Source organism: Cyanistes caeruleus, chromosome 18 (assembly GCF_971803275.1).
Source record: "Cyanistes caeruleus chromosome 18, bCyaCae1.hap1.1, whole genome shotgun sequence".
Lineage (NCBI taxonomy): Eukaryota > Metazoa > Chordata > Aves > Passeriformes > Paridae > Cyanistes > Cyanistes caeruleus.
This window is the reverse complement of record NC_141718.1, coordinates 11,292,824-11,320,268: the sequence shown is the minus strand read 5'-3', so window position 1 is coordinate 11,320,268 and position 27,445 is coordinate 11,292,824. Positions and strand designations below refer to the sequence as shown.

Genomic DNA, 27,445 nt, shown 5'->3' with positions numbered 1-27,445 from the left:
CTCTCCTTAGTATCTGCCATCCCAGGGAAATAGATTGCTTAAGTTACTGAACTGAGGAATCTACATGATCTAAGTGCATTTGCCCAATTAGCCAAGGGAAACACAGCATCAATCAGCAGCTGGAATAACCCAGCCATGTAGGAAGCCAGCACTTTGAGAACACTGAAGAAGAAAGAAAATAAGGTATTTTCAAGCTAGTTTATAATAGCCCTTGAGTTTATGGACTTTATAGCAGAAGTCATATTTGCATTTTTCTTTTCCAGGTGGTTCTGGTTTCTTGAGCTTCATTCTCTTCCCAACAGAGCCATCTAGTGGGTGAGATCCAGTCTGTGAGAAGGAAATTTTGATTTATCACACTGTAAGTATACACACATCACAGGAAGGCTCTGGAAAGTAGCCTGTAACAAACTAACATTCCTGTTCTCCCAGTCAGAAATTGCTAAGTGATGTATGTCTTGGCTGGGATTTTCCTACCAGCATGAAACCTCAGCATTTTTAACACTAAATTCATGGTATCTTCCTCAGTAGTTCATCCTAGACTCAGCCTGCAGGCATAGTGCAAAGCTTTTTTTTTTCATGCAAAATCCAGTATCTTCTTCAAAGCTGACATGCCTTAGAGATGTTACTTCAAAATTCTTAAAGCAGATACAGAGTTTGTTCCATCAAACCTCTTGATGAGGTTACTGTTTCTCTCCGAAATTCATGGTTCTCCCCCACCCTCAGCGCTGCTGAATGCCACATCCACTGCTCCTGAGGGAAAAGCAAGCAACTTGGCATTGCTCAAGAAGAAACGAGGACTTTATAAGAAGTGAGCCAGTCACCATCAGTGGAAATGGTCCCAGTTTGTGAGGACTGCCATTTTTTGGACACATTCCTCAGGAGAGGCATAAGATGGCAGTCCAAGGCTTTTATAGTTAAGCTTAAGTATCCCTTAAACACATTCTAAGGAGGTTTCCTTAGAAAATAATTAAGCAAATATTTAAGATCACTACTACCCAGAAGAACATGCAGCAGGTTTTTCCCCTAGTGATGTGAGACCAAATACAGCTTTATTTACACACAATTGAACAAGTTAATACATTAGTTCAACTTTCCTGTCTGCACACAAGGGAGAGTCTTCACAGCATCCGAGCAGAAAAGCAAGAGCAGCTCTTTTTTGTGTGTACAGACTGTATGCAAGTAGGAGATTAGGTACAGAAGGGTTACATTGAAACATTTCAACCATTTCAGTAAGTCAAAACACCCAAGCTACACTTTAAGCAAAATAAACTGAAGCTACATTTGGCTTCCTGCAGATCAGCTGATCTGTTCACAACTAATAAGATAATAAGATCAAAAGCTGAAGTTGATACATGAGTTTTGTTCAAAACATCAGAATTTGTATTGAGTTGTGTTTAATGGGTAACTATTTATAAGGTTTTCCTCATAGACCTGCACTGTCTTTCAAATCCACAAAGCATTTCAAATTTATCCTGTAAAATGCCTATTTTATGTTCTCTTTTCCCAGACACAGGGAAAAACTCCTAGGAAAGTGAGAATATATTTTTTTCCCTGCAAATATAGATTCAGGCTATCAAAGCTGAATGTTCCTAATGAAAAATTCTCCTTATATCCAAAGAGAAAATAAGAAATGCAAGTATACAAGTTTAATATACAGATCTGAAGATGAAGGTTCACTGTAGGTCCATATAAAGCAAAAGAATACAGTGCTCTGCTTCTCAGGAAGCTGCCTCTGTTTTGCTGTATTTTCCATAAATGCAGCTGTTAATAAGACTTTATAATGTATGACTTAAGATTCTTCATTAAGAATGCCTTCTAATTCTTTAGAGAATAAATGACAGCAGGACTAAACAAGAAAAATTAAACCTAATGATCTTTAAAAACCAATGCATCACACAAAGTGGTCAAAACTAGATGTAATAAAGTCCACTATTTTCCAAAGCTGGCTTGAGTTTGAAATCAACCTACAGTGTATTTGTCCAAGAACTGTCCTGTCAGGTAAGAGCAGACAAGTTTTTGTCAGAAACATTTATTAAACAAAACTGATACCAATGCACACGTAGTCAAGTTAACACCCCTAATAAAAAAAGCAACTCGGCCAAGACCAAAATTATCTTCGCTTCTGGAAGATGTTGCCCCGGCCCATACCACGGCCTCTTCCTCTTGCAGCCACTGAAGAAAGAAAACATCAGGGATGACATGAATTTGACATACCTGCATATTTATCTCAACAACCAACAAGCAAAACATTGACAACACTCAAGGTCTCTTGCTGAGAAGCAAGGAAATGCTCAGGAAGTGATGTGAGAGCAAGAAGCTTTCTGTGAGAAGAACTAGAACCTAATGCTCCCACAGTCTGGCTCCCCAGAACAACTGCAGTAAATACTCACACATCTCATGTTCTGTCTGACACACAAATCTGTGTCACCCAAGAGATTTGAAACCCCACACTCTTGCGAGTGTGGGGTTTTGCAGCACCACTCAGTAAGTTACTCCTCCACATAAACATTACTGCACACTGAAGTTAACCAGGGACTTTGTGGCACATGATTGTTACTCAACTACCTAATAACTAGACTGATCCCCTGAGAAAGGCAGAGATGAGAGTGAACTACAGAAAAGCTAATAATTACAGCTTCTCAGTAGCTTAAATACTTTATAACTAAAACTGTTTTCCTACAAAAACTTAACAAGAACACCTGAATCCTTCCCTAAGTATTCCAAACAGCTGGTGGCCACAACTGCAGGAAAACAGAACTCTTAAGTTTAACAGAAAGGCTCTGTTTAACAAGACTACTCACTAACTCTAAATTCCTGTAGCATCAACATTACACATTCATATTCATACATATTACAATTCAGGTAATTGGGACAATTTGAGTCTTGACTCTGGACTGTAAGATAAAACATACAGAAAAACACTGTATGAACCAGTAATCTTTTCACTTCCTACCACTTAATCTCCTCAGTGACAGAGATGAGTTTTTCAGTTCTATAGAAAAATAGGGGGTGAGACCATGAACAAATTGTACATACCTTGAGCTTTGAGAATAGCTGCTTTCCCTCGCCCAGCTCCAGAACCTTGGTTTTTATTCTTCATGCTCTTTAGCATAGGAGCATTCTTCAACATATCTGGTAAGATGAGAAACCGTATTTTGCTGCCCCTGATGTACACCTGCTCGAGCTGTGCCACCCGTCCATCTCTGTATGTCACTGTTATGTTGGACATCTGGAAGGTAAAAATCAGTCAGTGCTCAGACAGGCCTCAGCTGTGACACAAGGCATCATGACCATGTAAACACACCCCATGCCTGCTGCCCGAGACTTTTGTTTTCTCCACAGTTTACAAATTAGCTTTATCAGAATAATTATTTTTGTTTTCTTGTATGTAAACAGTTTTAATAAAGGTGTTCCAGTACTATTAGGAAAGCATTCTGATTTCAGTGATCACTTGTCTGAAGTCAAAATTAGGCCCTCTTAGAATGACTGAAGTAATGTGCATTAAATAAGCTTCAGTTTCTTAAATCAAGGGCTTTTTATTCTTATACTCCATGGCTTTAAATAAAGAACTCCAGAAAACCACTGGAGTGTTCACAAGACAGACTCTTAAAATCTCTGATCCTACTGACAGGGATGCCCAATCTTACTCTGAAACTGGAAATAAGCTCTGGTCTCTTCGGAGCACTCTGTAATGCTGAATCCACTTCACCATGATAAAAAGCAGCAGCACAATTTTCTTTATCCCACAGCTAAAAGCAAGTCTTTTAGTCAAATTTTCAGCCTTCCCAGGGCCAGATCAGCCAACCTTCCCTCCATCCTTGTGAAGCAAGAAATACCTGACAATTCATGTTGTCTTCAGCTTCGATAAGTTTGCCTCGATAAACTTCTCCTGTATTGGTCTCACAGGTCACGATGTGGCCCTCGGCCTCATGCAGGACCTTGATGGGCACTCCAATCGACATGGCTGCAGTGCTGTGGCTCTACACCTGAGGTACGAGGAAAGCAAAACCTGTTATTACAAAGGAAGGTGCAAAATAAACTCCAGCTATACAATCCATCATCCCTTCCATTAGTGTAAAGCACCAATTTTCTCACATTTAAACACAACAAACGCGATTTGACTTAGCATCAATAACGCTTCTCTAGAGACGTGCCCACGGGGAGACTTTAAACATCAACAGCCAAGTCTTTTCCAGGTCTCCTCTAGGAAATTCACTTTTAAGGACCACGTAACAAAACAGTCGAGCCCCAGGTACATCCCACAGCGGCAGGGCCCCGCGGGCAGCACGGCCGCGCTCAGGGCCGCAGCGCCAAGCACCGGGCCCTTCGTGAGGGAGCCGCGGGCACCCCAGCCCTCCCGCATCTCGCCGCTCTGACCCGGCCCCCTCCGGCCCCTCGGGGGATGCAGCGCCGCTCGGGGAGCTGCAGAGCACCCGGGGAGCGAGCAGGACCCACAGGGGAGGCGGCCTGAGGCCGGCACTCACCGCCCGGCGCTGCCCGCGCTCTCCGCTAATGGCCTCCGCCGCCTCCCGCCCTGCTCCGCGCGCCGGAACCGGAACGCGGCGCTGGGGGCGGCGCGGCCTCGTCCCGTCCGCTGCAGCCCGGGGCCAGCCCGGCAACCCCGCGGTGCCCCGTGCCCGGGGCAGGGCTGCGCAACCCCTGCCCGCCGTGTCATGCCCCTGCCCGCCCGCTCGCCCCACCGCTCTCCCCGCCGCCACGGCGCGGGGCAAGCGCCCCGGGGCCCGGCCCCCCTCAGCCCCCGCCTCCGGGAGGAGCCAGCGCCGGGCCCCGGGGCCGCGCCGCCGGCTCGGCGGGGCCGGCAGTGAACGGGCGGCGGGAGCCGCAGCCATGAAGAGCCCCCGGGAGGCCGGCGAGCCGCCGCCAGGTCAGTGCGGCCCGCCGAGCCCTGCTCGGACCGGCGGGGCCTCTGCGAGCAGGGGGCGGCGGGGAGGCGGAACGGGCCGGGGAGGGGGCCCGGCGGGGAGCGGGCGGCTCCTGCGGGCCCCGCCGGAGCTGCCGGCGGCCTCCCGGTCCTGCCGAGCCGCGGTGCTGCGGGTTTCGCCCACAGCAGCGATGTGGAATTACCGGCTCCGTCGGTAAGGTCGCGGCCGCGGGGAGCTGGCAGAGCGCAGAGCGGCTCGCAGGGTGATTTACAGGCACGGCAGGGACGGGCTGGGATCGGGACAGCCGTCGCTGAAGAGCTCTCGGTGTGTTGGGAAACAGGTGACTGGAAGCTGGACGGCCAAGAAAACTTGATCTCTGAAGCTTTCACGTAGAAAACATGTACCTCGGGCTGTTTACAAAAAGGGGACAGATTCATACCATGCCAAGAAAAAAAATAGATTAAACGGGCACAACTAGGAAAAATATAACAACATTATCTGAAAAGTTCTATAAATAATACACCAAAATTAAATGAGTCATCATGATGTTAAATTTATTTTTATTCCCATCATAAAATGTAGAGGACCTTGTAACAACACTTCTCAAATGCCTTTTCTAGATCAAAGGTTACTGAGAAAAGCCCTTTGTGGTTAACTCAGTTTGGTCAGTGCTGAAGTAGCAATGACAGGCACAGCTCTTCAAGTCCTGCTAGTGCTGAGGGTGCTCCTGAAATTGAAACCACTACATTGCCAGCTCAATAAAAATAAAAAACTGAGGCAGAGGATGGAGCTTGTATTTTGGGACTTTTTGGCAGAGATTCTTAATTTGCCCTCTCTATTGAGGTTTTGATGGAATTAATACAAAAGGACAACTGGTGTCACTTGTGAGTTTTAAGTTGTGAGTTTTGTTTAAATTCTATTAATCATCTGTGAGAAAAAAAATAAAATACATCTATAGAAAAGGCTTAAATCTGTGGGGCTTCTAAGAGATTCCTGCCCAGAGATCTTGGTATGTTTTTTCCCAGTTTGGTTTAACTCCTTTTGTGGCACAGAAGTACAATTAGACTACAAGAGAAAAGATGAATACTTGTGTCTTACCTGCTGTCATCCAGGAGCTTCAGTTGAGGGGTGGTGGGTACATCATCCCACCAGAAAAAACACAGACAAATAACAACCAAAAAAACTTCCAAGGATAAAAAAAAGTAACTTCCAAGGGAAAAGGGGGTGGAAAGCCCTTTAGGTATGGAACAATAAAGGAGTATGAGATTAAACCAGAAGCTTACCTGTTCCCCTAAGAAAGAAAAAAAATCCACCTGCCAATACCACGTTCCTAAGTTTCCATGGCTGTAGTGCTGAGGACAGGGTGACTTTTAATGGCATGGAAAAACATTCCTGTGTGGATTGACATTGTGTTCTGCTCACACAGTTGACTGCATCCAGCTGAAAGTGCCAGTGATTCAGCAGCTGTACCACTGGGACTGCGGGCTGGCCTGCTCCAGGATGGTGCTTCAGTAAGTGGCTCTCTTAGAGTGGGAAATCCCATTCCATGGGGAGGGGTAGCAGGAAGCAAATCCCAGGGAGAAGAGGTGTGTTGAAGCAGCCATGAGTTCAGGAGAGTAGGAGAGTAACAGTTTTTGAGATACCCTTGGACAGCGACTGCTGCTTGGGCCTGGCCCAGCTCTCTAGCAGGAGCAAGGGAAAATATAAACTGCAGTGAACTTTGGACCCTTTTGAATAATTGACTAATTAGACAGATGCAGAATACCTAATCAGCTCTATGAACCTTGCAGGCTGGTATGCATAAGCTCATAGAAAGTGTTGCCTCTTTCCTTTTGTTGCAATTCAGAACTGATAGTTAGCTGTGACTCACCTGATTCCTTTCTGTGTATTCAAGTGATGGGTAGGTGTATCCCAGTTTATGAGTGTGTGCTATACCTGTACCACTTCTGTCCTGCTGAGCCCCAACCTGTGGGATGAGTGTTTGTGTTCCAGTAGTTTCAACTTCAAAATAGTGTTGCCCTTTGGGGTGTTTTTTTTTTGTTGTTGTTTTTGTTTATTTTTGCTTTTACCTTTTTTTGAACTAGTAGCTGTCCTGCTGAACTCCTCTTTCCTTCCACAGAGGAACATGAGCTTAGGTGCAGGAGAAATACCTATTTAGATGTCCACTTAGTAGATATGAAGCAGAAGATTTTCATTTCTCTCCATCCCTTCTGCCAAGACGTTAGTCCGTGTGCTGGTAATTTCCCATCTTGACTACTGTAACCTCTATTCCCTTTACCTGTTTGCCACTCCAGTCTGCCCAAAACTCAGCTTCCAAGATTAATCTTCTCACCCTGCTGATCTGACCTTGTTTACCCTGCATCCTCAATTCCAGTCCCTGTTTATTTTTCATCATTCCATTTGTTTTCTTACTTTCAGAACTCCCTGTAACTACCTCACCCTGCCCCTTTGCAACCTGTCCCAAGCTTCCTCCTGACTTCATCTCCCTCTTTCTTCCTTTTATGTCATCAGTGCCTAAGACAAGCTTCCTTTGAATATTTACTGAATTCCTTTATGGCTCCTCCTTTTGAAATCCATCTATTGTGTGAAGAAAGTTTTAGTCTTTGACTCTTCTTTCTGTGTTGGCTCTAATACACTTGTACATTACACTGTAAACCCTTCAGGACAGAGTTCTATACCAGCTTGCCTCTGGTACAGCACCTGTACACTTGTAGCACTCTAAAATAGTCAAGGAACCACACATTTCCAATTTTAAAAAGTCAGCAATAAATCCAGTTAAACATTCCCTACTCCCTTCCCTTAAATTTCTGTTTTCTTTGTGGGTTGGTTTGGTTTTTTTTTTTTAGGTTATTTCTTAGCCAAGCCCACTGTTTCAGTTTTTATGTGCTGTGATGTAGAGAGGCTTGGGCTACAGCACACATTTTCCTTCTCCTAAGATCTGTGCTTCCCTTCCCCTACCTTTCCTATACCACAGGTACCTGAATCATTTGGACAATGATGAATTTCAGAAAGCCATCCAGGAACTCCAGTTAACAAAGAGTATCTGGACTATTGACCTGGCCTACCTAATGCGGCACTTCGGAGTTAGGCATAAATTTTGCACCCAGACACTCGGAGTGGACAAGGGCTACAAAAATCAGGTCAGTATTCTCACCCACAGGGGGAGAGCAGGCAGCTTTAAATGCCTCAAGTATTATGCTATAAAAACTCTGCTGTGTTACTGACAGTCAGCCACGGTTAATTCGACCTACTGCCAAAATTGGCACAAGTCTGTTCCAAAGACAGTATGATCCCACATATTGATTCCATCTTTTGAATTTTTAACAAGTTTGCATGTAGTGTTCATGAAAGGTTCCAACCTATTTGACAGCCTTGGAGACTGAAGCCCTGTATTTATCTACAGAACAGGTACAGCCTGGGCAGCAGCAGTGTTTAGCTTCCACACTTTCCCCACCACCGTGCCTCAGCCTTGACCTGGAAGATCCACCTCTAGAGGTGAGAGGGGAACTCAGCCTCCCATCCACTGAGAGCTTGGCCTCTCCAGGACTGCCCACAAGGGGCCAAGGAGGGCCTGTAGCAGCCGTGACTTCATTGCAAGCTCCTGCCCAGTTTCCCCTGGGAAACCAGACGGGTTTCTCTCATGTAGGCAGCTGAACAGCCGCTGGATAGAAAGTGCAACAGTAACTGACCAGGAGCCATTTAATTTGCAATTCAGAGCAAATTGTCCTGTTTCCAGTGAACTAAGGGAGAGATCTTTTATCCCATAGCCAGATCTCCAAATTATGCTGGCCCTTGCTAGCAGACTGAGTGGTGGATTACCCAAGGTAAACACCATTCCAGTTCAGAACTTCTGTTATTTCCCCAGTCATTTTACAGGAAGCACTTTGACACAGAAGAGAATCGAGTGAATCAGCTCTTTGCACAAGCCAAAGACTGCAAGGTGCTGGTGGAGAAATGGTAAGCTTACTGTTTTCTTTCTCTTTGGAGATTCTGTGGGCCCCTGCTTTTCTTGGAGGCACCAAGCTAAACTGCTGAAACAGAACAAAATCAAGCCCTAAGCCTTTTTTTGCCAACTAGTGTCTTTCTGCTTTTTCTGTCTCAAAAAAAACAGTGCACATCAAGAGCTAATAATGAAGTTTGAAGAAAAATTAGCCATGATGCACAATAAGTGATATGAAAATGCTGCTAACAGCTGACTGTGTTTTGAATTTGGTTATCCATTACACTTAGGCAGTAGGGAGTGCCTACAGCACTCTAATTGGCCATTGTCAGAATTAAAGAGAATGCTGTATGGGTACAGAACTCATTGTTCCCAAAGCTATGCAAACATGGATCTCTGTTCCTAGACAAACATGCAAAGTACAAGTTAGCATAGGAACTTTTGCCAAGGGGACCATGAAATGAGGAACTCCATGAAAGAACTGCAAACCCAGAAATGGAAAAACTACAGAATTTTCATAATCAGCAGTGAAATTTTATTGGGGAATGACTAAACATCCAACTTGAGCTGTGTCCCTTTTTATAGGGAAGCTGGGTTTGGATCCCTGTTGTCAAAGTGGGGTAAAGGATATGGGGTAAGCCAAGAAGAGAAGATATGAGGTAGCCATAATAGCATTTTGAATGCTGAAGTGTAACTTATATTTAGCAGAATCAAGTGCCCTCTCTAATATGCATGGAGTCACTTTAACTACAGCTGTGACAGGACAGAAGGGACACTCAGTCCCTCTTTTACATTCTTAAGACTGTGGCCTTGATCAAGGCAGGGACAGAGGGCATATCTGCCTGTGCAGTTCTGAAGCTGGGGCATCAGACTGGGGAAGTGACACTGGGAAAGATGAAATAAAAAGCACATGAGTTCAGTCAGGTAGTGCACACAGCACAGACATCTGGAGCAGATCCAAGTGATGAGTTTCTCACGCATATGGAACACACCATCTGCCTCGGTGAAGGACAGCTTTTAACAGATGAGGTTATAGGTGGTGTGTGGTGCATACTTACTCTCTGTGGAAATAAAGCCTCAAGAGTATCAGGCCATTCAAAACTTGGGCTGGGAGAAACACAGCCTGTGTGACACAGGCAAATTTGGGCACATCTTAATTTGGTTAGCGGTTACACAATATTTAACCACTCAGTTGATAAAGATTTGGTGTTTCAGAGATAAGCTTTTCAAACAGCAAGAGAGAACACTTCAAATTTTCCTACAACAGAAGTTCCTCAAGTTACTAAGTGAGTTGCTAGCTCCTTTAATTCTCTTCTCTGGGGCATCTGGTGTCATCTCAGAATGTGTTAGTGCAGAACCCAGAGCTGTTGCTCTGCACTTCAGTAGCAGCAGTGAAATGAAAAGGCCTTGAATGCTACAGGTTCTGTCAGGCTTTGTCCATAGAAAAGCCTGCAGGATGTAACAACAAAGAGCTGTACCTGTGATATGGAAGTGTATCTATAGAAATGTGAGTCTCTAGAATGTCGTGTATCTATAGAAATGCCAGCTGCACTGTCCACCATCACATATTTCCTTTACACCTGCCTCTTTCAATAAGCATGTCTGTTCCTTTCCTTGCAGCACAGTAACCGTTCAAGACATCCAAAACCACCTGTCCCAGGGTCACGTAGCCATTGTCCTTGTGAACGCGGTCCTGCTACTGTGTGATCTTTGCTCAAGTCCTGTCAAATACTGCTGCTTCCTTCCCATTGGACAGAAGTGCTTCTGCAGGAGCCCTGACTACCAGGGCCATTTCATTGTGTTATGTGGCTACAACAAAGCCTCAGGGAGTATCTACTACAACAACCCTGCCTATGCTGACCGTGAGTAGCCTGTCCCTTTTGGATGGATTCGCAGCCAGTGCATTGCTAATGAGTCTGACACAGCTGGACCTCCCCTCAGTGCACAGACGTTTCAAGCATCACTACCCAATTTGTCAGAAGGGGTTTTGCCATTAATTACATCACTGCTGCATTTTGTGGTGTGATTTAGTTGAAGCATTCAGATAGGCATTCCAGCAAATGGCTTGTTTGACTTTCAGATGGGTTAGTGAGAGATGCTGAAATGTCTATGTGCAGAATATAACAGAAGGGCCATTTTGGTATCTGTTTGCAGCATTACTTCAGTGGGCTCTTTAAGGTGAAAAAATCTACCCAAGTGAATTGTAGCCTAAGCTGCTGGGTGTAGTCTCTGTACTAGTTTGGTCTGTGGATGCTCCTACATCCAGTGTAAGAACCTTTCACTGGCTAATCCTGAATTTTTTGTAACATTTTGTTCCTCCTTCCCAGGAACATGCTGCACCAGCATCAGTAACTTCGAGGAAGCCAGGACAAGTTATGGCACTGATGAAGATATTCTGTTCATCTACACAGACAGTTGACATCCACAGAGCACACTCCTGCTCCTTCCTGCACAGCCTGCACGGCAGCTGGCTGCTCGTCTCAGGACTCCCCTGCACACACCTCACTCCTGAACTGCAGTGGGACCTTCAACAAGGGAGGCTTTATAAACATTGACAGGACTGTAGTTCAATGCTGTCTTTACCTTTTTTTCTGATGATGTATCTGATTTTGCAATGTCTGTCTCTGGTTTTTTTGGTGGTTATTTTTTCCCGTAATTTTCAACATTGCACATTTGACAGCAGTTCTAAAATACAGGCCTAGAGCCTGTTCACTTTCAGCTTATTTTCAAATTAAACACATAAGAAAAAAGCACCAAATTTATGAACTTTAACACCTGGTAATATTTGCATAGGTTTAGGTACAAACAACAACAACAACAAAAAAATAGAAAATATTTGTTTCTATCTCTGTCAAAGCATCAAGGGCTGCTCTTCATCCAAAATCTATGGATTTGAAGTTCAGCAGAGTATTATAAATGGAAAGAATATTAACTTAAAATACTTTTAAATAATAAAATATGCCTGCTGGCTCATCAGTATTGTCTGCTATGTAGGAAACTTCCCATGTACCAAATTCACAGAGATTTAGCATTTATGCAACTGCAATATTGGAATTGCTCCCTTGCACTACAAACTCAATCTCTTTTGGCTAAATCCTCTTGGATGACTGCTCAGAGCTCCAGATTGCTCCAAAACTTTCAGTGGAAAAATTTTATTTGCACTTGGAAGTCCTTATTGCTCTTTGCAAAAAAGCTCTGAAATGTTATGCCACCCACATGTGCCAGTTTCTGCAGAATCCGTTCTAAATATGAATGTTCTAAATATTTAAACTTATTAAGCAAATGCAGAAAATCGTCATCCACACTAATGGTATATATTTTGTGTGTAAAGTGTAAGTATCTGACAGCATCTACTGCATTGTGCCTAAAATGCTGAATCATAATTCAAGCCAAATTTTGCTGTTGGTATTAGTTTAGTGACCTTCTAAGAAGAGCTAAAATCAATTAAGAAAAGAGGAAATACAAGCATACCTGCTACAAGTAAGAAGGCAGGAATGTGGATTTTTTAGCTCTTATACCACAGCTGCATTTGGATTAAGTTGCTGCTGTATTGAGACATTAAGTGAAATGGCAGAGCCCTTTCCTCTGTTACCTGAGGAGCACTCTGAAGTTTAAGAAAAAACCACTTATTTCAGATTCATCTATCCTAATTTCTTGTAAGTCTCAATCTTCAGTCCTGCCTATATGAAAGTGGGTAGGAGAATCAGCACTGATGTACAATAGGAAAATTTGCACTTCAGACAGAGATCCCACATCTCTGGCATGGTTTTAGGAAAAGAACTGTTCAAGTTCTGGAACTGTGTGAAATCACAGTAAAAGGATATCGTTATGGATAACCAGTGGATATAATAAATAGGAATTGACTGTCAGCATAGAAACTGTTTTTACCAAGATAAACATTTTCTTTTATCAGTTGTTAACTAACTGAAAAGTATACAGTGTTGACTAAGTACTTAGTAAAATCAAGAGTGCTCCTTTGTACAAAGGCAGAAAATAGTAACAGACACCTAAAATGCAGTAACCTTTAAAAAATTCCGAACAAAAGCGTGTGACATGAAATCCTGTGTGTCAGATTTTGCTTATCATTAGTGAAGTTTAAATACATTCTGGCACTGATAAGGAACAGGTAGGATGTGATTTGTGTAGAACCAGTCCATCAGTGCCACCAGCAGAATCCCTCCAGAAGAAAGGGACAAAACCTAGTGTAGATAATGCCTTTCAACTCCTCCAAAGTAAGTAACAGAAGACTCCTGATCTGGGAATTTTTGTGTCCAGGGCCAAAATTGTGATGTTTGATGTAGAGAGAGTGTATTAGCTCAGTTAATAATTAACAGGTATGGAAGCTACAGGCTGTTAGAGTACTTCCTTAACCCATGCATTTTCAGGTAGGTAGTTCATTCAATACCATTAAACTGCCAAAGGATTTATCTTAGAGCAGGGCTTGATTAGTTGAATAAAAACAATTCTTACAAAGGCTTATAATTGACATTCAGCATCTTACTGTTTCCGTTACCAAAAGTGAAGCCTGGGCATATAGAAAACATGAACTTGAGGGCAAGCCTGGCGTTCTGAAGTGCACACACAGGTGTCACAATATTGACTGGTAAGTGTTTGGTACCCAGGGTTTAAATGCTTCAACAAAAGTGAAAGATAAACAAAGCTGTCTAAGATAGTGCAGACAAAAGGAGAGGTCCGCTATTACAACGGGATCTTGAACAGCTGCCAAATGGAAGAGATGAAAATACAAGAAGCAAAAGCCAAGTGAAAAGACTGAGTGTATGACACAAATTCAGCTGAAAAAGCAGCTCACTGCACAAGCATCCAGAACATCTGCATTTTCTGAAACTTTGTTTCCTATTACAGGATTGTCTATCAAAACACTCACTCTGAAAATGTTCTGTTGCTTTGTTTTTGTCAGGATGTCAATAGCAAAGGAAGGGGATTTTACATGCAGGGATTTTATACATAAATATATTTTTATTTGTAATTAAGCCATTCTCAATAAAGGTTAAACTCACAAATAACCATGTAACATAATGTAGCAAGTTCATTTATTAACAAGTTTAAATGTTTTTGAAAATCTGAAACTAATTTAGAAAAACAAAAGAGTTCAAATATTACAACTACAAATTTATAGTTGCTGGGCTGTAAATTGTATTCAGTCTGCATTGCCTGAACTATTGCCATGACCCAAATCATATGAAGCAAAATTTCAGAACACAGTACGCCTAAGAAGAACAAATGTATCATTACTACCTTTATTCCACAGCTGGTTTGTGTACTCTGCAGCCACCACACATCCTACTGGAGTGCAGCCCCAGGGAAGGAGTTTTCCTTACCCATCCTGAACTTTCTGTTCACAGTGAGAAGCATGCAACTGCCCCAGCCTTGCCTGTGCATTTGGCCAGGGTCTCTATTTCTGCTTCCCATCAGGGCAGTGAGCTTTGGAAGATCCCAAAGCATCTCTCTGAGCACAACTTCTGCACCTTGAAGGGGCCCAGCAAAGACACTGCTCCAGCTGTGGTTGTGTAAAAGTCAACAGAACCAAAGTGGTCTTGCTTTGCAGCACCCACAGATCTTCAAATAATGTCTGGGACATTACTCGGCTGTAACAGAACTGCATCAAGTAGAATGAGTAAGCAGAAAAATACAACCCAGATGAAAACAATTTCTGCTTCGTTTCTCCCTAAATTATGCTTTTGGGCAGAGGGTAAAAACTAGAAAGCAGAAATAGATGTACAATGCAAAATTTAGGTAAAAAATTTCATGTCCTCTGAACTCATCCTATCAACTATATCACAGTACGCTGTATGTGTTTCTACTCTAGAAAAACACTGGATGTACTTCTGGCAAGGAACAAAACTTTGGACTCATTAGTGTAAATACCAAACACTTAAGAATTCATTTTCAGTTATTTTACGTAACACAGTTTTGAATCCAATTAATTAAAATTGGTTACATGAAATTAAACTGACAACATTAAAACAGCAACTTGTGATTCACAGTAAAGCTATCATCCAACAGTAACTTCGAATTTGTCTTGTAACATTTGAGTGTAATGAGATGCTCTCTCTTACTCTTTGATGATATTGGGTATAAAGAAAGGCTGGATTGCTTCAGCAAGCTTTTCTGCATACATTTCATATCTACCAGTCATCTGGAAAGGAAAAATCAAAGCTTCAGTTCTTTCAGTGAGCTACAGAAGTACGTCAGTAGAAAATATTTCTATCCACTGGCTGTTTTTTTCTATGACAATACATTCAATTGTCCCAAACATCAAAAGTGTAATTCCCTCAAAATTCAAGATCTCCAGTGCCTTAGCACAAACTATTTTTTATAAAAGAACTCATATTATGTTGCCTAGGCCTGAAAAAGAAGTGTAGTTCCATTCTGAAAAGTCAAACTTTTAAATGAACACCTTCCTGTTTTGCAGGAACTGTCTCTTCCTGTGACACTCCTGTCTGCTGACTTTCTAGTTATTATAGTTGTTCTGGATAGCTGACAGTTGAATGTGAAAAGTGGAATTTCTTGTGCATCAACAATTTTTTAAGTTCTGTCAATGTAGGCAAAGGAGTGTCTCTGTAATTAGGGCTTCATGTTATGTCCTTGGCAACCAAGGAACCCTGCTGCCAGCACTAGGTTTGTATATATGCCACTGACAGTGCTGGGGTTACTCTTACTTCACCCATTAATAATAATGAATATCAATGGTTTGGGCAACAGCAGGTGCTGGAAGTGCTGCAATACAGCAGTGATGTAGTGCTGTCATCCTCTTCTGAAGGGCACAGCCCACAGCACTGGCTCTGGGAGGGGCAAATTACATCTTTATTTAATTTGTTTAACCCCTTTGCTGCTCTAAGTTTAGAAAACACATTCTATTGAATGTCCCTTTCAGGCAGCACTGGGTGCAAACTGCAGATACCAGAGCATGTTACATAGGCTCCTACTTGCTGTTTAGGGTTTTCTGCAGTGGGTAACTTGTGACCCCTCCTCCTCATTCCCCACAGCAAGAACTACGTCTGTCTTGGCCAAAACTGAGAGGAAAAGGAAACAGCTCTCTCCTGTCACATAAGCAAAGCCACAGCTGTGCCTTATGTGCCAAAACCCAACAATAGCACTCCACACCATTAACATGAAATTAAGGTGCTGAAAGCACAGGATTTGAAGACAACAAAAAATACACAATTCTACACAAATCAGCCAAAGGGCAGTGTTTTGCTTTTACTGTTTGTTTTTGCTAATCAATACAATCGCTTTTATTCGGATACCCCTCCTAAGCTGGTAGAAGCAATGCTCCATGTGCTTCCTGACACACTAAGCCTGTACTCTGCAGTAAGTGCCTCAGACTCTGGTGGCAAAGCAAAACTAAGTGCCTGCCTGACTTAAAAAACTAAGAATCTCTCAGTACAACTTAATTCCATTATGGCAACAATTGCATGCCTACCACAGGCATCTGTAAAATAACAAATGCAATTCTGTTCCAGAAGATGACCTGAAATTACTTCTTGGTTTTAGTCCCTATATATGGATTAGCAATATTAGCAAAGAAATTAACCTCTAGAGAAGAAATTACTATTTTTTAAATTAGAAACCTTATTCAGCATTTTAAATCCACAGAGACTTTTCATTTTTATGTCAAATTGATGTCAAAACATGTTGAACATTGCACCATACTGTAATGCACAACAGACAAATAAACGAGCTCTATAAAATAAATATCTGCTTGCAGTAGCATGATGTTCAAAAACTGACATATCCTTGCAAATGATTACTTATTTTAAATACTAGGTGATCACTTAAAAACCTACATATATTGTACAGCTGCTTAGCCTGGCATTCTGGTCTACTTTGTTATGATTCAAATCATGCTGATCTTAAGAGTAACTAGGAAAAAGTTCTAGTCTTTAGCAGTACTGAGGACTGGAACAAAAGATCTGTCTCCACAGAAGCAAGCAAGATGTTTCTTCATTGACAGAGTCTATTTCCAGAGTTGCCACTTCTTTTCTTTTTTTGTTCCAACAGAATCTTAGTGTGGCCTGTTGTAAACTTGATCAGAATAAAAAAGGAACTAGAGTGTTGTTTGATTAAAAAAAATAAATCTGGTCACTCCACTAGATCATTTTATAATATAGCACCCCACATAGCTTGTACTGGCACAACTGAAGGGTTAGCAAGCTGCTGTGCTGAGGCAGCCATTTCTTCAACCAGCACTGCTGCTGGACAAATTAAATCCAATTATGCCCTCTGGAAAGATGAACCAAATTAGCTTTACCTCAGAATACAAAAAAACAGTATTAAATAAGGTTTGTTAAAGCCATATGGAGTGGCCTGTAGCTATCTTAATCTGATTTAGATAAACTCAAAAGTGTGTTAAGATGCTTCAGAGATGGATACAGTACAGTTCTTTCTCTGTAGTTTCAACATATCCACAAATTCAGGAAGTTAACACTGCAAGAATTTTGCCTGCAGAAAGTTCTCAGAAGCTTGTGGGTTTGGGTTTTCACTAAATTTCTCCAAAACTGACAATTAAGGCCATTAAGAATATATAGTAGTACCATATTAGATAGATCCAATGCCTGGCTCAACTCAGCAACAAATGCTTACATTCACTGCATAAGGAAAGCACAGACTCTTCCCCAGCAATCCTCAGAGCTCCTGGCAATCCACATTAAGGTCCCAAGGCTAAGGTTTTCATTTGAAAGCTACTGGCCTAGTTTCCCTGAATTTAGCTCCTTTTCCAAATCTATTTATGCTTTTGGCCTCCATAACATCCTGTTAAATTAGTTCAACAATTTAAGCTCTGACCTGCTTAAAAAAAAAAAAAAGCTGCCTTTTAACTATTGTAACATCATAAAATCATTATTAAGGCTCGTTTGTTCTAATATCATATTTTCTTTATAATCAGGCTTACCTTAAAATTCCATTTATCTCCAACTTGCCTGCAGAGGTTTAGGTCCATCTCTGCCACCAGCAGCCCATCCTGAGTGCGAGAGAGTCCCGGGGTCCTGCTGCCGTCTGGTGCAGCTACGTAACTCGAGCCATAGAAATGGCCCAACTCGTGGTGTGCTTAGAGAGATTTTTAAAAAGCATGTATTGCCATTTGCAAATAGGTATGTAACTTAACATGCAGTGTCCCACAAATCCCACAAATGACTCCATTTCTTGGGGACTCACTGTCCTTTAGGTAAGATAATCATCTTGAAGAGTCACAGCATGACCCTAAAATAACTGCAATTTTGGCCAGTTATAATTTTCACGCACAGTACACTATTAAATTATCAGGAAAATCTCGCTGCATTGCCTTTCAAATAATGTACCATTATGCTTTTCCATTATTAGGTCTCAGGACTAAAGGCTTTGCTTTCATTGCTTTTTACTTAGCATTTAAATGAATTCTAATTGTCAAATCACGCATTTTCAAAACTGCTGACAGAGATGCACGCATTCTGTTTTCAACAGAAGGTCAGACGTGAAAACACTGGGATTTGAGGCACAGAAAAGATGTTATTTCATATTGCACAACTATGAGCTGTGCCAAAAATCAATCACATCTGTTGTACTACGAAGCAATGGATACCACTGACCTTTTTCATGCAGCTGCTAAAAAAACTACTTAGCTCCAAAACTGGCTAAAAAAGGCTCAGGCCCACTCTGGATGGAGCCACAAGCAGACATGGCTTTCACAGGACAAATTACTCTGTTTCAACACATAAGTACATACAAGAAAACCTCATGGTCCTCATTGATCATTCTCTTTAACTTCCAGCAAATCTGGGAACTGGTATTGAATTCTAAACATACCTTTTCCACCATCTCCAGAAGTAAAGGCATTTTTGTAGTATTCCTGTGAAATAAGAGGAATCCATAGGTGGCAGTATAATCACATTTCAGTTAAGAAATCCTTGCTAGCCCATCATATTTGAAAGTTTATATAAATCTACAAATATTTTTTTCTGGCACACAATCAGCCCTGTCTAAAGGGAGTCATCAGAGAGGCCTAGTTTCTGTGACAGATAGCACAGAACACAAGGTCTTTTTGTATCACTGCCTGTTGTTCATACACTTTGGGGAACATGCCTTGTTATCCATTTCACAAGTTTAAAGAGGCAAAAGAGGAGATATTTAACCAAACACATCTTTTTAGATCACAAAAAAAGGCAAACATATTTACATAGCAGCAAGCAACAAGTCTGGATTTTTGCTGGGAATCTAATTTTAAAAATATACACATAGCATAACTGGACTAATCTGAAGGTAAGAATGACCTATTGCATGCACTATTAAATTTAATTATAGAATTTTACAGTCCAGAAAGAGACAGTATCTGTACAACAGCCACAAGTTGTGTACCGCTGACTCAAGGATATATTAAATTTTCAGCCATTTTGACTAAAAGAATACTGATTTCACCAGAGAAACTGGGAGAGTTAGGAAAAGGGTGGGTGCCTATTACAGAGATTCAATTCAAGAACAGGAAGTAGCTGCAACCAAAAAGTAGGCTGCCAGCAACAGAGGCAGCTCTCAATCTCTTCATCACTGTCCGTCTTCAAATCACATCATAAACCCTAGTACAGTGGTTACACAGCAGAGGAACCCAAGCATTCTAGTGCTGTCAGTCCCTGCCTTGAACAAACTCATGCTCCAGCCCCTGAATGATGGAATGAAACAGTGAAGATACGAACCGTTCCTACTCTGTTGATGGGACATGTGAAGCAGTGATTGGCTATGGCAGCGTTTCTGGCTTCAATTGGCCACAGCGCCTCGCTGCAACACACAAAGAGACAGCAGGTATTCATTAATTGTACATTTCAGTGCTAAATCTAGATTCACTGTCTCACACTGCACATTTTCTGTCAAAGAAGCCAAAGCTAGCTTTCAGGAAATCAAGTCAGTACGGTGCAATTAATGTTAATCTGCAGAAGATTAATCTCAAGGGACAGTTTACACTGGTCCAGTCTGGTTCAAGAGCCATGATAATCATAAAATTGCCAGCAGTTTAAAAAAAATGTTTCTGAGAAATAGGTATCTCAGCTTGGTGCTGAAAACTGCAATTCCATACCACACTCCTAGGTGGACAATGCAAGGTGGTAAAATAAGCCTGAACATGATCATTACCAATTATATAGCAAAAATATTACATAAAAAAATCTAAATAAACTCTCAGTTTTCAGAACACCAGCTGGATGCTGGTTAATGCTGTCTCAAAGACAGGAGACTGCTGATGCACAATAAAGTTCTGAAAGACAATCAGTTACTGGGAGGAGACCGGGAGCCCAAAATTCCTGGTGGATGAGAAAGAATGCAGGCTCCTTTGTAAGTCAAAACAAGGAGACTGCACTTCCAAGACCCCAGCAAAGTGCATTTTAGGCCCCACTGAGGGGCTCAGAGGTTCAGTTAACCCAGAAAGGGAACAGTGGCATAGATCAGTTTGTATTTTACCTGAGTGTCCCTATAGTGGCTGAAGGGTTAAAGATGATCTCTGCTCCATTCATGCTATACATGAGCCAGTTCAGAGGGTGGTGGCGCCCATAACAGATGTTCACAGCAATTGCCCCAAACTGTGTCTGAAACACTGGGTGTCCTGTATTTCCTTCCATGTAATAAGTAGACTACAAACAAACAAAAGAAGAAATAAACAAACAAAAAACCCAACCAACCAACAAAACCCACAACAGCAGACTTCTTAAAGAAGTGCAAAGAAGTACTTCCAACTAAAAATGCTTTTTAATCTGTAGATGGAAGGCTGAGTATAATACAATGAGATTTACAAAATCTCTTAGGCAGAAGGAAAGATGAATACAGAAATGCCAAGGCAGCAGGAACGTGTATCCACTGAAATTACACTCTTATACCTACTTTCAAGCAAAGGAACTTTTATTATGCAGCAGGTAGTGCACTTCCAAAATATGCTACTTTCTGAAAGTACCATCACCAGGTTCAGACAGGGAGAAAGACAGTGATAAAGATGCACAGATAAGGAGACAAAGCATACCACCCAACATTCCTCATAAAACACTAAGGGTCCCAAGGGAGTACAGAAGTTGCAGTGGCCAGGCTGATTCCTGACAGTGTCCTTTGGTGCTGATCTGAGACAGAAGAGCAAGGGACACAATCCACCATCCTGGCCCAATGGGACATGTCTCTCATCAGGGAAGGAAAGTGCTGTAAAGCAGACCCCTCTCTATGGAAATTATCTGTTCCTTGTAACCACCACTGCCATTGGTCCTGAAGGAAGTACAAACACCTGAGGTACAGCTGGGGAACAAACCTGGGCCTCCTCTAAGAGGGTGCCAATGGCATGACAGATACAGGAGGGTCACTTTCTGAAACCAAGGGCTACAGGTTCAGTATGTCCAGTAAAATAATTGTCTCATGTTTCTTATTTATTATCAGGTCTCATGAAATTGCACAGCCCCTTGGGTACTGATTTGATCTCCTTTCATATCTGTAGACAGCAGACCACATGGTGGGTGCTCACACAAGCCTTTTTCAAAACAATTCTGCTGAATGAATATTATTTCTTTTCTTACAATAGGAGAAGAAAAACAGGAATGCTGTTGCTTCAGGGAATTCATCAGTTCCTATTTCTTTATTTCACACCAGAGGTCACAATCCTCTCCACAGCAATAAACTGTGATGTCTCAAGAAGGATTGATTTTTGTTTATACAGCCTCCCACACATGGCTGAATAGGCCACAGACCAATCTCTTTGCCCTTTCCATTTAGTTCTTACTGATTCAATGGGCACGATTTTAACAAGGCTCCTTTCCCATCTGCCCTACAGAGACAACCCACCAGAAATAATTTCAAATTCAGTATTTCCTTGAGGTTTAACTTTGTTGATAAAGAAAACAACATGATGAATATAATCCTTTCCTGTAGGCTGGGTGGTTTCTGAAATTGCTTTATCAGGATTGTTTAGCTCAGAAGAGTGGACTTAATGCATTGCTAACAAAGGCAGCTGAAGACAGTGCTGTCTTGGGTAAACACTACCTGATTCTGTAACAAGGTAGATACAAGAAGAAATGCTAAATCATTATAGTATATTTGGAAACTATAAACAGATTGCTTTGTAGTAATTCTGGCATTTAGGATTCTAAGAACTAACTTCTTTTAGCAACTGTGCAAAACTCGTAACAAAACTCTATTTATACTTTACATGAGAAAGTAAAAATACTTTATTTAGGTGTCTCTCATTACAGTTTCATAGCTGGAAACAGTGAGTTTCTTGGAATCTGTTGATTCTCCACTAAACATTGTCAGGAAAACTGAAAGACATCATATTTTAGCACAAGCAACAGGAATTTATTTTTTATTGGATTACATAAGGAACAAATAAAAAAATTTGGGAAGTAACTAATGAATTTCTTAGTTACTACTTTTGCTAGCTAAAGGACAGACCTGATAAAATAATATTAAATCTCAAAATAATTGTTAAAAATACAAGGTAAGATTGGTGACTGACAGACTGTGCCAGAAATTCATTGTGTAGAACTCAAGTACAGCCTCCTCTGGAGAAACTCAAACCAGCCTGATCAGGTCTGGGAGCAAGGTCAAAACTTTCAGAGATCTTTGAACACAAAGTTTTGAGAGCCAAAAGAACTTTTTGCATTAATAAAAAATCATTTTAGGTTCTGAAGCCTCAGTTTGATGACTGGAGCAGTCAGCCAAGGAACAAAAGCCACTGCAGGTATACAGCAGCCTCCTGTGCTTAGAAGAAATGCCTCTATTAATTACTCACTTTAGCTGACAAGGAGAGATTTAGTTAGGTAAGACAATGTATTTTTAGACTTCAGTTAATTTTTAATCCTGATCTTTCTGCTTGTGATAATTCTATGGACGGATAAACACATTTCAGCTTTACCACTCATTGCCTTTACTTCCAGTTGAGTTTCTGATTCTGGAGGATGGCCCAAAACCTGCTGGGGGCTTCAGCTGCAATAATGTGATTAGTAAACAGAAGATGCCATAAACCTGCTATTCAGTCAGAGGCACAATGAATTAAGGGATTCTGCTCGAATAAACACAAGCAAAAGGAACTGTCATTTCCAAGACAACCTCGCAGAGAAACAGAGAAAAGCTGTAAGTAATGTTCATGCTTGAACCATGAAACAATTGCCCTGCAAATTAAAGTAAGTTCAATGTGCACACATGACAAAACTACCCAAGCCAATCATGCACAACAAACATAACACAGCTGTAACTTACACAATTCTTTTAAAGGATATTTGATACTTCTGAAGTTTCACTGGGCCAAGGAAGAGCACCTAACAAGATTCAATATTATTTTTTTTTCCTTTAATTCTCATCACTCTCACAAAAATTATTCCTTTTTGAGAAATTAACTTACTATCCCTTCATCTCAGAAAAACTGATCTGACAGTAAGTGAACCACATTTTCTAGAAACACATTGCATTTCCTGCCACTGTGACTCAGACACAACCAAGAGCTGCAAGGTAAGACTAACCTGATTGTCACAATACTGCATCTTACCTCATTGAAATCTCCAACCCTTGGAATATGATTTTTCCTACTTTTGCCAAGGAGTGCTCCAGAATTAGAAATGATCACTGCAGTATTCCACAGAATTCCACCGTGCAGTTCATCTCGCTCCAGGATTGGAGACACCACAACCATATTGTACTTCTTTGCAAGCTGCACAAGTGAACATGAGTACCTCTATTATACACCAGCCTGCAGTACCCCCCAGAATGACAGACACCACAGCCAGCTGAAAACAGTCAATTAAAACAAAAGGTAAAACAGCATTACGTGTTAACTAGAAATGTTAAATAACACAGATGCAAGTAAGAAATACAGCAAATTCTGCCTGCCAGTTCATTGGTATATTGACTTTTTCTTCAAATGATGTCAGTTGTTTTTTTGTTTTTTTTCTTGGTTGGTTGATTGGTTGGTTTTTTACCTCTTGACAGAATTTTGTTGTTGGCCCATCCTCTGCTGACTCAGCAAATTCAGTCCAAGGAAGTTTCTCTCTTGTACAAAAAGCAAAGGGCATGGCTGGAAAACAACAAAGCATGGCATAGTATACAAAAATATTGATGTCAATCAAGAAATACATGCTATTTGCATGAATACAGATTAAAAAAATTAACAATTAAGACCATGTTAATTAAAAACAGATTTTTAAATTTTAATACCTGTCTAGAAAACCTCCCCAAAGTTTTAGGAGAAAAATAAGAAGTGGAAAGGATCATAAAGGATGCCATGAAGGAGCTCCAAATATCATATGGCAGTCTTCAATACAACAGACCTCTCATATCTCTTCCAAACAGTTTGGCTACCTCAGACTCTTTGGTTTTTCCTTTAGGAAGCAAATCACTAAGTCAATTGTTGTATCTTGGAAGATTTCTACTGTTTACTTACAAGATGTAGTACAGGACACCTGTTAAAACAGAAGGCACTCAGCAGCCTACAGGGAACCACAGAAAATACTCACTCCAAGCCTCCTGGAAACACACAATGTTGACCCCACACATTGCAGCCACTCCCACCATCTCCTCAATGCGTCTGTGCAGAGCAGCCACCTGATTGCAAGAAATGTCACATTATTAAAAAAAGCCACATGTTCTAACTCACCTCTGTGTTAACCTCTAACCTAGCTAACCTCTGTGTGCCTGGTTTTACAGCCATGTTCACATGGAGTTTATCTTGTTCTATACTTAGTGCCATTGCTTTCAGGGGAAATAACTTGAGGTATCACTCCTGAACACTGATAGTAGAGTCAGATTCAGATTTTTAAAAGCATTTAGATGCTGAAAATAGAGAAAGCATTCCAATGGGATCCTGATTTCATGGTTGCAACATTTATAGAGCTGGAAACTCACTGCTGCCTGACTTGCAAAAAGCTGAAAATCTAAACAGAATCAACAAAACCCATAATTTTGCTGCTCATTGTAAACAACAACAGGGTGACGTTAAATCCTCTGTCCTAAGAGCTAAGTAATTATTACCAAGAAAAATCATGAAAGTATTTATTAATTAGTTTTCTAGAGTATTCTACTTAAAGATAAGCATAGGTGTAGTACTTTGCATTGCTAGTTTCAGTTGTCAAAATGGAGTGAATAAAGACAAGACTGCAGTGACGTATGAACTCAAAAATTGTATATTGATTTACAGAAATAGTTAACTAGTTATTCATAAAGAAAAATCATTAATTAATCATAATACTTTATTCAACCACTGTTACATAAAGAATCCACAAAATGGATTAATTTACTGAATTAATGACTTGCATCTGTGATAGGTAATCTTTCCAAAACAAACTACTTCAGAAATATTCTGTCCTGTCACTGTACAAAACCATTGCTCCAGGAAATTTTATAAATGCAGTGTTTTCTTTCCCTTTTTTAAAGCTACTCTCAGGAGACTTATTTCTATACCTATTTGTCACTTCAGTGCTGTTGTGTCCGAGATGTTAAGAGATGATGGTTTCAGAATCATTAATGTTGGAATAGACCTCTAAGATCATCAACCAAGTCCAACCATTAACCCAGCACTGCCAAGTCACCACTAAACCATGTTATCTTGTAATAAGATTTCACTCACTGCTGTACAAAGAATAATGAACACAGCTTTATTAATCTGTTTCCTCTAATGGATTTTCCTGTAATGGAACATTTCTCAATTAAAACAAGAACTGCACCTGTGGTTTCTACTGGTTGCAGTCTCTTTTGATTTTGTGTAAATGATTTTGTGTTTCATCTTAGAGGCAAAGGATTTTCATGTACAAAATGAGCTACTAAATATTTAGCTTTGGAAAAACTGCAAGCAGGTTGGGCATGCTAGGTAAACACAAGAGATGTTTCTGAGAAACTGTAAAACCAAATGTGTGATTCCAATTTCTTACAGGATGCTCTACTGCAGTAGTGATGGGTTCTGTACTGCCAAAGAATCATTAGACATTTCATGATACTGTTCCTTAAACCAACAGTTGAACCGTGTTATGTCTCAATCCAGCAGAAGAGAAGTTAGAAACAGCCCCAGTCCCAGTTTCTGTACCTGGACTGCCACTGCTGTGTCTGTGGGAAGAGGAATTTTATTCTGTATCAGTCCCACTCGAACAATACGTGGCCTTCTCAATTGCTCCGAAGCAGCTTCAAATCCATAGCCCTGTAGCTCAAAATCTCTTTCCTGAGCTGCTGACAGTGCACCACTTGGCAAGTCAAGTTTTCTGGATTGAACAGGAAACAAAGACATTTCAAGATGAGATGTTCTCCTCTTCTGCTCTGAATGCAATGGACCAAGGGGATGACAATTCTGTCTAAGCCTGCAGAGACACCCAAGCTCCCAGGCCCCAACATTCATCCATCAGCCAAGGGCCAGGCTCATGTGCTGATCTCACCGTTCACCTCCACATCACAAATCTCCCCCTGTCCTCATGTCATTTCCAGACACCAACCCCTTGCTGCAGAAATCAAGGAGCACATGCACACAAGCTTCCACCTGCCATACCTGGATTATAAATACTTTCCCTCCAATGTATTTTCCTACAATTTAATTCCTACTTGTCAGGCCCCATCATCCCGATATCACTATTCCCGTCAGGTTTTTCATCCCTGTCCGTCACCTTCTTACACCGGCCTGCTCCCCACACCTGGATCACCTCTAAAATACCCCGGTCACCTCTCTGCAGCACCACAAGCCCTACTTTTCCTTTTTCCCCTCAGCCCAGCCCTGTGTCTTGCATACCCGCCCTCACAATGGCTCCTTCCCCTCATTCCCGAGATGGGCATCCCCGCAGAGACCGGGGAGAGGAGGGACGGAAACCCGCAGAGCAGGGGGCGAGCCCGTCCTGGTGGCGCACCTGGCCTCGCCCCCATAGAGGATCCGCTTCACCTCGGCGAGTTCCCCGGGCGGGATGTGCCGCTCCAGGCACGACTCCAGCGACTCCAGGGCTCCCGCCATAGCTGAGGGCGAGCGCGCGCAGCCCCTCAGCCGCTCGGTGGGCCCCTGGACTTTGCCCCGGGCGGCCCCGTCGGTCACGCCCCGCTCCCCTCACGGGTTTTGGCGGGACGGTCCCGTCAGGTGCCGCCGTGCCCTGAGGGGCGGGCGGGGGCCATGGCCGGGCTCTGGGCGCTCCTGGAGCGGGGCCGGTCACAAAGGGGAACGGAGCGCCCAGAACTCCTAAGTGCTCGTGGTCGAAAGGAACCAAAAAAGTCGGAGAGTCCACAAAAGTTCACTTGGCGTGGGAATCCGCTGCGTTGGTTCCTGACCTATTATATGAGCACAGAGTAGAAAGAAAGAGAGAAAGAGGGGGAAAGTGAGGAGAAAAGAGGGGAAAAAAAAGAAAAAGTGAAAGTGAAGGGAGAAAGGAGGATAAAGAAAGAAAAATAAGGAAGGTAAGGAAAGAAAAGGAAAAAATATCACCAGCCCTAGTTCCATCAGTCCTGCTGATGGGATGTCCAGGGGAAGTGGCTGTTACTGGCTACTTGTGACTTCCCTTGTGCTTCTGACATAATCCATCTAAACGCAGAACATCTTCAGGTGCTTTTTCTAATGATACCTTTCCAACAAAAAGGCTTGGAAATAGGTCATAAAGGGGCAGTGGTTCTCATGGATATGTGTGTCCATTGAAGTTGCAGTAAAACTCGGAACATGAGC

General features: G+C 41.9%; 3 protein-coding genes and 1 long non-coding RNA gene across 9 annotated transcripts in view; 2 read left to right on the top strand and 2 right to left on the bottom strand.

The window, feature by feature from the left end:
* Positions 1-1,027: 1,027 nt before the first annotated feature.
* SNRPD3 (small nuclear ribonucleoprotein D3 polypeptide) lies at positions 1,028-6,310 on the bottom strand. Of its 4 annotated transcripts, XM_086855716.1 has the most exons (5): positions 6,167-6,310; positions 5,086-5,293; positions 3,837-3,986; positions 3,037-3,229; positions 1,028-2,172 (listed from the first exon to the last, which is right to left on the bottom strand). In XM_086855716.1, the coding sequence occupies exons 3-5, from the start codon at positions 3,960-3,962 to the stop codon at positions 2,111-2,113; spliced, it is 381 nt and encodes a 126-aa protein (XP_086711842.1). In that variant the 5' UTR covers positions 3,963-3,986; positions 5,086-5,293; positions 6,167-6,310; the 3' UTR covers positions 1,028-2,110. The 4 variants fall into 4 exon arrangements, with proteins under 4 accessions (XP_086711842.1, XP_086711840.1, XP_086711841.1 ...); XM_086855714.1 differs by lacking the exons at positions 5,086-5,293; positions 6,167-6,310 and adding an exon at positions 4,485-4,673; XM_086855715.1 differs by lacking the exons at positions 5,086-5,293; positions 6,167-6,310 and adding an exon at positions 4,096-4,489.
* GUCD1 (guanylyl cyclase domain containing 1) lies at positions 4,568-13,855 on the top strand. 2 transcript variants are annotated; one of them, XM_086855713.1, is made up of 7 exons: positions 4,568-4,693; positions 4,780-4,885; positions 6,310-6,394; positions 7,858-8,023; positions 8,749-8,840; positions 10,444-10,685; positions 11,151-13,855. In XM_086855713.1, exons 2-7 carry the CDS (start codon positions 4,849-4,851, stop codon positions 11,240-11,242), a joined length of 714 nt encoding a protein of 237 aa, XP_086711839.1. In that variant the 5' UTR covers positions 4,568-4,693; positions 4,780-4,848; the 3' UTR covers positions 11,243-13,855. The 2 variants fall into 2 exon arrangements, with proteins under 2 accessions (XP_086711839.1, XP_086711838.1); XM_086855712.1 differs by having other exon boundaries at positions 4,627-4,885.
* On the bottom strand, positions 13,781-26,924 carry UPB1 (beta-ureidopropionase 1). The gene is made up of 10 exons (XM_023937689.2): positions 26,649-26,924; positions 25,844-26,015; positions 24,282-24,369; positions 23,748-23,842; positions 23,318-23,479; positions 20,263-20,432; positions 19,506-19,587; positions 18,625-18,667; positions 17,735-17,889; positions 13,781-14,980 (listed from the first exon to the last, which is right to left on the bottom strand). Exons 1-10 carry the CDS (start codon positions 26,747-26,749, stop codon positions 14,897-14,899), a joined length of 1,152 nt encoding a protein of 383 aa, XP_023793457.2. The 5' UTR covers positions 26,750-26,924; the 3' UTR covers positions 13,781-14,896.
* Positions 26,826-27,445, top strand: part of LOC111936633 (uncharacterized) — a 51,631-nt gene continuing 51,011 nt past the window's right edge. For both annotated transcript variants that reach the window (XR_015277713.1, XR_015277714.1), the window contains exon 1: positions 26,826-27,183. This is a non-coding gene — a long non-coding RNA (uncharacterized LOC111936633). The remainder of the gene's footprint in view (positions 27,184-27,445) is intronic.

Bases quoted from the DNA above. Each gene is read 5' to 3' on its own strand.
- GUCD1 (XM_086855713.1), top strand. From the start codon at position 4,849: ATGAAGAGCCCCCGGGAGGCCGGCGAGCCGCCGCCAG. The intron at 8,841-10,443 runs GTAAGCTTACTG...CTTTCCTTGCAG, and splicing joins AAGGTGCTGGTGGAGAAATG to CACAGTAACCGTTCAAGACA. The intron at 10,686-11,150 runs GTGAGTAGCCTG...CCTCCTTCCCAG, and splicing joins CAACCCTGCCTATGCTGACC to GAACATGCTGCACCAGCATC.
- UPB1 (XM_023937689.2), bottom strand. From the start codon at position 26,749: ATGGCGGGAGCCCTGGAGTCGCTGGAGTCGTGCCTGGAGCGGCACATC. The intron at 26,016-26,648 runs GTGCGCCACCAG...TGTTCAATCCAG, and splicing joins CTCTATGGGGGCGAGGCCAG to AAAACTTGACTTGCCAAGTG. The intron at 18,668-19,505 runs GTTCGTATCTTC...CTTATTTCACAG, and splicing joins CCATCAACAGAGTAGGAACG to GAATACTACAAAAATGCCTT.
- SNRPD3 (XM_086855716.1), bottom strand. From the start codon at position 3,962: ATGTCGATTGGAGTGCCCATCAAGGTCCTGCATGAGGCCGAGGGCCAC. The intron at 3,230-3,836 runs GTATTTCTTGCT...TTTACCTTCCAG, and splicing joins AAGACAACATGAATTGTCAG to ATGTCCAACATAACAGTGAC. The intron at 2,173-3,036 runs GTATGTACAATT...TTCTTTCTTCAG, and splicing joins AGCTATTCTCAAAGCTCAAG to TGGCTGCAAGAGGAAGAGGC.